The following is a 12,225-nucleotide window of genomic DNA, read 5'->3' as shown; positions in this document are numbered from 1 at the left end:
AGTCAAGGATTAATTTCATATCATATTTCTTTTATTTTTATTTGAATTTCTAAATATTTATTTGAGATAAGATCTAATATTATTAGCGAGAGACATAATGGCAAAAAATGGGGTTTTACGGTCTCAGGAAAGTCTGAAAAGTTCGCCAAAATTTTGAGTGCTTTGTCTATTACAACAATTTCTTTATATTTTGTATAAACAAAAAAAAATGAAATGGCATTGCTATCAAAATGTAACGTACTACTCATTATCTTAAATGGGAATATAGCAAAAATTCATCTCCTATAATTTAATATTTCAAACAAATAAAAAGAAACTTATTAAACAAGAAATAATTTGATGAAGTAACGACATAGTCGTATATGCCGTTGTATTTCTTTTTATTTATTTAATTCGCGTTTTTGAATCTTATTACGTGAAAATTAAATGTGTGTGGTGAATTTTACCAACGTTGAATGCTTTGCATGCCATTTCATACTTGACAGTTGTTTGTTTCGCTATATAAAATTCACCAGTCATTGAAATGACAAGCTACAACTTCTTTCATGAGAAATTGCATTTCATTCAACACAAGTTGCACATTATGGCGTGCTGATTGAAAGCCCCAAATAGATAAACAGAATGTGAAGAGTGTGACTGTGATTGGATATGAACAACCTATCACAGGAATAGCTAAATAACAAAAAATAGTTGATAATCATATAACAAATATTTTATGGCTTTAGTACAACTTAAACCGTTTCAGTCATATATGTTATTTGTGTGGAAGCAGATGACAGTCTCCACGAGATGGCGCTGGTGGCGCCAATGAGAACCCTAACACTAATAGATGGAATGAGATTAGAGTATGCTGGTGCTGGACTGTTCAGGGTAAAATGGCTATGGATCGTGGCAGCATGATGAGGTGCCCACGCTGTAATATGCACCGGAAGTTTTAAATATGTATAACAGAACCTATATTTAACCCTAGACACCGTTTCGTAGTGAGTTTTATCGAAAGATGCTCCCACATTTGTTTATCCATTTCGTGTCACTACGTTATATAATTGAAGATATTTAATCAAAAGAATCATGATCTTGATTAAAGGCAGATTCTCGGATTGACTCAATACGGCATTCTTTCTTACTATTCCATGCAACAAATATACAAATACAGAATAGACAGAAAATTTCGAATGCGGAATTTTTCTGTGTTCTAGCCCTCCTTGAGTTCGAAAAGCGAATTTTGAGAATTGAGCCTGTTGAACCTGTCTTTAAATACAATAAATGAAAAACTCATAAAGGTATGAAATTTGATGTTCTGTCCTAATACCTAGTGTTCGGTAAATATCATAATTTAAATCTGTTAATAGACATTTAGCAGACGATTCCTTTTCAGACATTTTATAACTGCCACTATTTTTATTTTGTTGAAATATTATTAAAAAGTAAAAGCAAACGATTTTTCATTGATAAACATATTTTGTTAATATTATTTCGTTTATTTTTTGTATAACAGCTGATGATCCATTGTAAGCCTTCTGGAATCTGGCAATGTTTGTAAGATACGCTGTTATGTTGAAAGAATAAACAAACCGATGGAATTCTAAATTGCTTGGAGTATTATTTTAGCTTTAAGAATTTAAGATGCTCTGCAAGCTATATTTTGAAGCTTAAGAAAACGGGTAGTTTTCTAGAAAGCATGCAAAACCTAGTTAGTTAGCTTCCGTGAAATTGTGGTCAAAATCCTCTGAAAGAAGAAAGTCTCCCTGTCTTGTGCATATAAACATGTTAACTCAAAAGTGGGGAAGGTCGATATATGAAGGTGTTATTTAATATTTCAGTCATGTTAACCTTACCTAATTTGCTTCGTTTATATTTCATATCCTCACATTAAATGCTTTCGTTTATCTAAAAGTAAAGATCGGCAGGTTTTTTTTTTACATAGTCAAGCTATTTAAAAGTGCAAATAATCTGATATGCAACATTAATCTCTTCTTTTAGACCGATTTGGTGCAAAATTTGATAAAGATCTTCAATTTTGGAGTAAAAATAGCACTTCATTTATTTTCCTTATTGTGTTTTCCATTTTCTTTTTCATTGATCTACAAATATGATAACAAAGCATTAACATATATATCACGAAATCATGACTTTCCCCCTAAGGAACTGCAGAAAAACTCCCCCGCAATACACTTCTAAATATCGGAAATAGAATAATAAGAATTAAGAAGAATATAGAAACAAAACTTTCATATATAGAGCTTTATTCAAGAGTAAAGCAATAGCTAATATATTCTATAATACGACAATCTTTTCTGTATATAGAATAAATTTCTATATACAGAACAAAATATTTTGCATTAAAAATTTGTGTATTCTTATTGCAGTCATAAAACAGTCATTGTTGTTGAAAAGAAAAATTATTGATTGAATAAGAGAAACATTGTTTTATAACGACTCTTAATCTATTAGATATTCTCCAAGATTGAAAGTTGTTAATTATAAAGTTACAAACAATAGATTGGCAGTCATGTATTATACTTTCTTTTGATTTACGAATACTTGACTTTATTGCTAGAGATATATTTTATTTTAAATTCAGATTAGCTTCAGATTTCTTATAGTAAATTCGACACTGAATGGAAATTTTCAGTGTGAAAAAGCAGTTCTAGTTAAAAGAAAACAGAAAAAAATGGGATGAAATGCAAGGACGAAGTAAAACAAAATGAATTTTCGACAAATATGGTAACAAGAATTTTGAAAAATCAGTGATATTCTTGCATCTTTTATTTGACACTTTAATTATTTTAAGCTTTTTTTTATTTCCAAGATAATTAATTACGTATATCTGTTTTTAATTTGAAAAAATGGAACATTTACCTAATACCTTTTTGTATGTTGAAAATTTATGTATTAATCATTTTAACCCTAGAATGCACGACTTTGTATTTTTTTATTAAAAAAAATATGAGTTGTGATAAACTACATATAATTTTGGAAAACTATATAAAGCAACTTTATTTTTTCTGGTGAAATTTAAAAAAAAAACATTTACAATTGGTTAAATTACGAATTAAACAAAATTACAGTGGCATAAATCATATTATAATAACTCTGCAATAAAAATAAAGGTCCCATTTTACCAATATATTTTTTACAATGGAAATAAAATATTTTGATAACATTTTTAATGGCCTAATCATTTATACAACAACCATTTTGATGTTTTTCGAAGCTTACCGTTTAAATTCAATTCTAGTTCCGATTTGGCCATATATTGGTGTTTTCTGCACATGTTTATCAAAAAGTATTTTTAAACACTCATTGTTGCCCTTTGAGACATTCATGTGAAGTTTAAAAATGGAAATAAAAATTTGTAGTCGAATGGCTACATAGTAAATACTTTGTAGGGTTAACATAAATTTTCGAATTAGTTATACTAGAAAGATTTAATAGTAATTTAGTAAATTCTAGAGATTCAATCGAAATCGAATTATACTTAAATCATCTTCATTTCCCGCAAAAGTCCAATATACCGGTATGTCTCAATAATGATTGATGGATTTTGAAACTCAATAAAAGAATGTCGAAATGCAATAGAAATGTATCATTTGTGACTATCCGCTAGGGAAATCAAAGAATTTTATCCCATCAAATTACAAATTTAGTTAACATTACTATCGACAGATGGCACTGCAAAGTAAGAAAAATAAAAATTTGTATGAAAATGTTGCAAGGACTTTTGCAAAAATAAATAAATAAAAAACGATGTTTTTCTTCAATGTAACTCTATTTGCAGCAACAGCGTGGAGCAATCTGAAGCGAAATTTACAAGGTCTCAAGTACTACACTTGTTTCAGATCGTCTGCAGTGCTATTTGTCGATGGCAATATTAACTAAATTAGGTGAAATAAACTTAATTAAATCTGGTAAGATAAAACACCTGATTTCCCAAACAAAGGACGCGATACATTTCTATCTCATTCCATCTTTCTTTTATTGATTTTACAAAATCCATCAGACCTTTTTGAGTTAGAAATGAATCTATAATATTTTTTAACTAAATTTAAGTATATATCTGTAAGTAAAACGATGCAAATATGTTTTCTATAAACAGGGTCTTTTACTTTCTCTTTTTAAAAAAAATCTTTTAATAATTCTACTTCAAATTTTCTTATGAGACCTTAAAAATCAGTAAATATCTGCCTTTCTCAATGTACAAACTCAATGTTTCTCAATGTCAATGGCTCAAACAATTGAGAGTACACCTTACTTTTATTTGATAAATCTGACTTTTAATATAAATAACATATTACGGAGAAGTGCAAGCATGTTTTTATTTTTACACATAAGAAATGGTTTAATTTGAAGAATAATTTAATCAAAATAACAAACAATCAACGAAATATTTCTAAATTGAAAAGTTTCCGAAGCATTTTAAATAAACATACACAGATTTTTGCTTAGAAAAATTGAGAATATATCAATAAAATTTTTAAAATATTTCGCATTCAAAGAAAGTGTCAATATTTAGCTACATGTTTTATAGTTTTTATAATGGCCTTTAAATGTCGTGGTACCGATTCGACCCATTTTTGGTGGTACCTTAAGATATTTTACCCCATTCTTCTTGCAACACTTGATTTAAATGGGTTTTATTTCTAATTTTGTGTTTTTGGACCGCTGTTTGGACTGTTGCCCACAGATATTCAACAACAGTGATGTCGGGGACTTGGTAATGTGTGTAACTGCTGTTTCTAATGAAAAAGACACCACTTTTTGACGTTACGTGCAATATGTTTGGGTTCGTTGTCCTGCTGAAAAATGAAACCCAAATTCTAACCCAAATTTTTAGCATTTCAGATTGCCGCTAAGTATATGCAAGTAAACCACATGGTTCATCAAACTTGCTGTAGAAACTTCTCTAGTCATAGGCAGAAGTGTAAGTGCTGAAACTGCGCAAAATGTAATTAGACAAACTGGATATAAAAGTCTAATTGTTAGACATAAACCTTTCATCAGCTTGCAAATTCAGAAAAAGCATTTAAAGTTTGCAAAAACTCATCAATTGAAGATCAATAACTTTTGGAAGAAAGTTATATTTAGTGATGAAAGAAAATTCAACATTTTTGGCAGTGACAGACGTCACACCGTATGGGGAAAGACTAATACTGCTTTGAATCCAAAACATTTACGTCTTACAGTTCGTGACTCCGTCATGATGTAGGGTTTATGGCTTCATCCGGGGTAGGGAATTTAGTTTTTATAAATGACATTAGGATTACTTGGATATACATATGGATTACTTGGATATACTTCGCAGGAATCTAAAGGAAAAGGCTAAAAATTAGGGTTTAGATGGAAATTTCATTTTCCAACAGGACAACGACCCTAAACAGAATGCACGTACCGTCTTATTCATTGTCAACAGTAATTACACACACTACCATAGTCCGCCGACATCAATGTCAATGAATATCTGTGGGCTACACTAGAAACAGTGGTCCAAAAACACAAAATTAGAAACAAAGCCCATTTGAAACAAGTGTTGGAAGAAGAATGGGGTAAAATATCTTCAGATACCACCAAAAATTGTTCGAATCGGAACCACAACATTTAGAGGCCATTATAAAAGTCAAAAGACGTGCAACTAAATACTAACACTTTCTTTCTATGCGAGATATTACTAAAATTTCATTGGTGTAATCTCCATTTTTTGAGGCTAAACCACGACCTTCGTAATACAAGGCCTCACAACTTCCAACGCTTTCAGCCCGTGACGTCATGAGGTTGGATGAGTTCTGTAGAAAACGATATTCGTTATCGTAGTGAAGAATGAGAAATGTGTTATTGGCTTTTTTAGTAGTTTTCTTATCTTTTTGCATATCAATTTTAGTTTATCGTAATGAAGATGCCTAGTACGTGCTGTGTTCCCAATTGTAAAAGTAATTACACAAACAATAGCTCCAATGTTTCTGAATTTCGTTTCCAAACTATGAAAACACTAGAAGAGCATGAATCTCTGCAATAAAGCGAGACGATTTCGTGCCAACTATATATAGTAAGTTAAGTTTGATTTTTTTGTACAATTTTTAGTTAATTAATTCTTTTGAAATACGAAACATTTAAAATTATTTATAACTTCCATTTATTTTCTGTCATTTTTGTTTGCTCTACATTTAGTTGCTTATGCTTCCAATTACTTTGGTATTGTTTGCTTGAGCTAAATAAAAAAAAAAAAACTTCTTTGTTTTATTGTTACTTCTCATAGTCTTTTGTTTATTTGTTCTTAATATTTAAAATGTTTTGTTTCTGTATCTTTTTAATTATACTTCATACATATTTTTTAAAATCTGATTTAGGCCTATTTGTTGCTAACATTTAGGTCTGTACTAAACACTTTCAAGAAAATCAGTTTTTAACAGTTAGAGAAGCGTTTAATACCAGTACAGGAGAACTTATTCAAGTACCACTAGAGTGTAAAAGGCAATTGTTTTTAGAAATTTTTAATAATTATCATCAAAATCTTACAAAATACTTAAGTGATTTATTGTTATTATGCTCTTATAAAAAAAAGTTTAAAATCATCTAATGAATAATAAAACTTAATTTTTAATTATATATATCATGACTATAGATTGCAACAGATTAAATTTATATTTTATCCTAAAATACTATGTAAAAAAGTTAGATATAGTTGTAAAAACAATATGAATTGCATGCTCATGTAGGTTTAGAAAATGTAGTTTTTATTTGTTTATCTATAAATCATCAGATTATATATAAAACAATTAATATTTATTATTATTTTTAAATATCATTAGTTATGCACAATCTTTAATTATAAATGAATGCAACTTTTACAAAATATCTGAAACTTTTTTTTAAAGTAATGAAAAGTTACTGTTTTTAAATCCATTTTTCATACCGTGTAAAATCAATTGATTAATTCATGTTGAAAATTGTATTACTTGAATGGTAGTATAAATAATTACTATAGATATTCCAACATAATATTGAACTAGGTATTTATTTTGGAGGAATGAATGTTTCTGTTGATTTTAAATTTTATTTTTTAATACTCAATATGATTTTATTTAATACTGTCCCACATACGTTAGCTTTTAGTTTATGTATGAAGAAAATATCTATTCTGTTTTTTATTTTAAGTTTTAAAAAATTACTAATTTTTTTTAATCTAAAGAATTCCACTTTTTTTCTTTTTTTCTAGGCTTGTACCTGCTGCTGTACCTTCTATTTTCCCTAATTTATCCTCATACTTTTCCTCAGAAACAAAAGCAAGAAGAGAAACTCCAATGGATAGGGCAACACATAAAAAAAATGGGAAAACTTAAAAGCAGCTTTAAATAGCAGTCTCCAGGACATAGTAAAAAGAGAGGAGATAGAAAAAATCAACACTTTTTCTGATTTAATTTTAAAATTTAAAAACTTTAAATCAAATACATGGTGTATAATTCAAAATTCAAACAAAATAATTTTTATTTTTCCAGGCACTTCTCAAGCTCATAAGGTAAGTCATTCTTTATTAATTTCTTCCAAATTATAAGTAATTTGTCAGTTTGTATTTTAACTTTATTTAATATTATAATTATTTTCATTTGTCTGTGTGAAATTTATATTAAAGTTGGAAAACAAAATGTATTTTGTTATTTGTTCTCTGTAAATAAAATGTTATGATTCAAATAGTGTGTGATTTTTTTTATTTGTGTTTTCTTTTACTGTTTCTATAGATTGAATTGAAATTAATTATAAATGCATTGAAATGTAAAATAAGCTATATAATAAAAGCTAGTTTATTAAATTGTATGAATTACTAATATATTAAATGAAAACAATTCTTCATGTGAAAAAACAAGCTGTGAAAGTAATTCTTTTTTATTAACAGAATTGGTATAAAATTTAAATTTTATATTCAATACATTAATATTTTATTTGAAAGTTCATAAGTAATTTGAGAAGTAAACAATTTTATGTTAACTTATAAAATACATGTATTATCTGTCACTATAATAAAAAAAAATCATCAAAAGCTTTAAAAAGTATTGAGTTAATTTTAAGCTTTAAAAAATATTTTCAGGGAAAAAACAAAACGATTTTTAATAAAATAAAAACAAAAATCTCCGTTAAAACAAGAAAAACTAACAATAATACCCCAAAGTATATATCTAATAAATTTACATTGTGATTTAAACGTTATTAAATGAAATTTAAATGTTATTAAATGGTCAATAAGCTATAGAGGACCTTAAGATTTTCAACCATGCCGTTTCTTTTATTCACACAGGGAAAAAATAAATAATTTTGAATTTTATGCAAGGTAAATGTCTTAATATTAATAATAAGTTATTTTTAAGTGAATTTAAAATATACCTAAACATCAAGAAAGAAAGCGGGATTCTGCTCATGGCAGCCAATCATCATACTCGTGTGACGTCACAAATAAGTTGTGAGGCCTTGTTTTACGAAGGTCGTGATGTAACGTCAAAATGTGATGCCTTATTCATTGTAAACAGCAACTGCACACACTACCAGTCCTCCGACATCAATGTCATTGAATATCTGTGGACCCCACTTGATATAGTGGCTCAAAAACACAAAATTAGAAACAAAACGCATTTAAAACAAATATTGCAAGAAGAATGGGGTAAAATATATACAGATTCCACCAAAAATTGTTCGAATTCGAACCAGAACGTTTAGAGGCCATTATAAAAGCAAAAAGACATGCAGCTAAATACTAACACTTTCTTTCTATGCGAAAAATTACAAAAATTTCATTGGTGTATTCTTACTTTTTTGAGACAAAATTCTGCATATGTTTATTTAAAATGCTTCTGACATTTTTTAATTTAGAAGTTTTTCCTTGGTTGTCTTTATTTTTACTTTAAATTAAACCATCTGTTATATGTAAAGATAAAAACTCGTTTACACTTCTCTGTAATGTGTTATTTATATTGGAAGTCAGATTTATCAAGAAAAAGTAAGATGTACTCTCGATTGTTTGAGTCACTGCATTTAAGATCTACATATAACAATTACTATGTTATTACATAACAATTAAAATTATAGAAAACATATAATTAACCTGTTGTATGAACTTTTTATTCAATTTTTTTCCACGTTCTGTTCTTCTGATAAAAATATGTTTCTATAAAAATTAGGTGTCATTTATTTTGTGAGGTATGAACCACATAAGATTTCAACAAAAATATGTTAGCCATGTAATTTTTCTAGTTTGACTTGCTTTTTTGTACACTTGTATAGGCACATTTTAAAAATAACAGTATGTTGCTGAAATTAAAAATTTCAATTTGCTAATAAGATCTAATAATACGTAAAATCTTCTGTAAAACTACGCACTTTTTACAAGTCTTTTTTCAGTGCCATGCAACTCCGATGAAAGAGGCTGTTAAACTTAATGGAAAGCTATTTTTCCTTTTAGATTTTTTTTATGATTCTTCCTTTTTCTACAGAATAAGATTCCTTAAAAATATAAGAGATTATTATAATTTTAAAAAAATATTTTCGTAATTTAAAATGAAAAACGTGATTGCTTCTGTACAATAAAAGCCTGATTCCACAAAACAGTATCAGATAATCTGACTTCAATCTAGACTAATTAAATAAATTTACAGTGTAATCAATAATATTTTAGCACAACGTGCTGAGTAATAATTTTAATAAACACATTTAAAAAAAAATTGGCCATTAGAAATCTTTTTGACAAGCATCTGCAACAAGTACTATTAATACATTCACTATAAGTGTCTGAAACAAGTGTTTTGCTGCACTTGTTTAGAAATATCTATTTATAACAAGTGCTACTAAAGTTTATACTGTAAGTATCTGTAAGAAATGTTACTTAAGCATAGCTGCAAATTCTAGTAGAAAGTGTTATTAAAGCATCGACAAGTCTTTGCAGCAGCCTTTTAGCATCTGCAAGTCTTTTCAGCAAATATTTGAAGAGGAGTTTTAATAACTCTATTAACAGAATGCATTTCATTAATGCTTAATGATTCGTTCATACTTTCTTTCTCTGGACTTTTCTTTTTAGCCAAAAGAGAATTCTACATTCCTCTAGTTGGGCACATTCAGGAAATCTTGAAGCAGCCACTTTTCATTGATTTAATGTTCTATTTTAAAGCTTATTAGGAAAGTGCAAATTTGAATATATCTCAATTTATTGTAAATAAATTAAGTATTATGTAATAACTAGGTTTGAAAGTAGCTTTATTTGAACAATTTCTGTAATGTGTGGTGAAAGCAGGAATATTTTTAGGAGTTCATTTCCAATGCACAATTGTAATTAATTGACCCTAAATATTGAATAGTTGCACAAATTTTGAGAAAAACTTTTGAAAACGCTCATTTTCAAATCAATCATTGTACATAATTAACAGGAATAATTGAACCTTTGAGCTTTGGTAACAAGGTTTCGATTGAAAATGCAAGGAGTGAAACGAATGTTCCTAATAGATAAATGAGTAAAGCTCCTGATATATTTTCAAGCGACAGAGCATTTACATTTCCAAGACCTTCAGCGTTCTTTGTTCTTAGTTTCAGATGAGCTCGGAACTGATAATGTCTCTTGCATTTTTCGAAGAGGCCTGCAGATAGAATGAGGCTCAACTTGCGATTCAAAGCTTTCTTGCAACAGAAATGTTTTTGAAATATGATCCCGAAATGAGACACAGAGAAATGATCTGTAGAAATCGAAGCTCTTCCAACATAATGGTCTTCAAAGTACGGTTTCATAGCAATAACAGCTGTGTTTCCCTCCGCAATAGCCTTTCCAACTCCTTCCAACGTCGGAGTCACAAACCATTCATTCTTGTCGATGGCACGTCCTATCATTCTCACGTATTCCCTTGGTGACGCTTTTAAACTCTCTGTCACTGAGGTACCTTTGAAGGTCATACATTTATACTTCCCAGCAGAGATGGCCTCTGATAACCGAGGAATGTCACTGATGACACTTTCTTGCAGTGGAAAAGTCAAGAACGAGAGCAGGACAGCAGTGTAGGATCGAGACAGGAAAGATACAGCAGCAATCCACGTTCCTAAAAGGATATGTTCGTGAAACTTAGTTAAAGTTACAGTTGCTGATCGGCCCAACATGGTGTAGAACACTTCACCAAAAAGGCTGATTACTGAGGCTTTGCAAGTAAACATGGCTTTCCATAGAAAGGGCATTGTAAGAAACAGAGCCAGAAGAGTATACCAGACTTCTGCAGAGAAAGGATATACATAAGCAAAGAGTAGTGGTATACGACCTGGTGCCTTGTTGGCGAATACCATCTGCAATGTTTCATAAGGATAACTGTAATCAACTGCAGTTTTTCTGTTTTCCGTTAAGATCAGTTCACACAAACCCAAATCTGTTTCTCCTCGTTGAACCAGTCCAATCTTTCCTGTCCAGTTACCATCCTCTTGTCTGTTGCCCCAGCCATTATCCTTTGGCTGGACAAGTCTGTAATTGAATTTCAAAGCAGAAGAAAGGATTTGAAGAAGTTCTCCTTCTGCGCCATCCACCATTATTGTTTCTCCTTCGGAATTGGTTTCTAAATGGCACACTCCTAATAAATTATTGACAGCTATTTTCACAAAACGAGGGAACTTCATCTTTTAAAATATTGGGACTTGAAAGGCTGGTTAATTATCTTAGTGTTTTTCAGAAATATTAGTTATCTTTCTAATTACTTCAGTTTCAAGAGAATTATTAGTTCCCCGTCAGAAATGGTTTCCACATGGAAACTTCATCCTTTGAAATATTTGGATTTGAAAGGCGCGTTAATTATCTTAAATAACAAACGCTTTTCAGAAATTCGATTTATATCACGTTTTCTTACTGAAAAGAATATTCATACTTATGAATCATAAATAAATATTGGTTACTGTTCCATTATACAGATCCTTTGGACGTTCTTTATTTTAAATAATGTTCACATTGAATTTGAATAATATCCTAAGGTAAGGGCTGGAGTTTTGTTTAATAGATATTATCGATATGGTATTAAGTAATTTAAACTAGCAATCACAGATTAAAAGACTAATATTAAAATATCCATGCATCTCTTCATCAGTGTCATTATGGTTACTAAAATTTACTTGGCTCACTGAAGATTCAATTTTCATTAAAATTAGGTAAACAATCTCGATTAATACAAATGCTGATTCAGCTTTGGTTAAGAAATTAGATTATAGCCACAAATAATTGAATTG

At 29.3% G+C, this 12,225-nt stretch overlaps 1 protein-coding gene across 1 annotated transcript; it reads right to left on the bottom strand.

Moving 5' to 3' along the window:
- Nucleotides 1-10,383: 10,383 nt before the first annotated feature.
- LOC129957350 (glutamate receptor ionotropic, kainate 4-like) lies at nt 10,384-11,625 on the bottom strand. Its single transcript, XM_056069634.1, has one exon. It carries the CDS (start codon nt 11,623-11,625, stop codon nt 10,384-10,386), a length of 1,242 nt encoding a protein of 413 aa, XP_055925609.1.
- Between the last annotated feature and the right edge of the window lie 600 nt (nt 11,626-12,225).

This window comes from Argiope bruennichi, chromosome 11, assembly GCF_947563725.1.
Source record: "Argiope bruennichi chromosome 11, qqArgBrue1.1, whole genome shotgun sequence".
In the NCBI taxonomy this organism is placed as follows: domain Eukaryota; kingdom Metazoa; phylum Arthropoda; class Arachnida; order Araneae; family Araneidae; genus Argiope; species Argiope bruennichi.
Note: the sequence above shows the minus strand (reverse complement) of the source record. Positions and strands in the feature narration are given on the sequence as shown.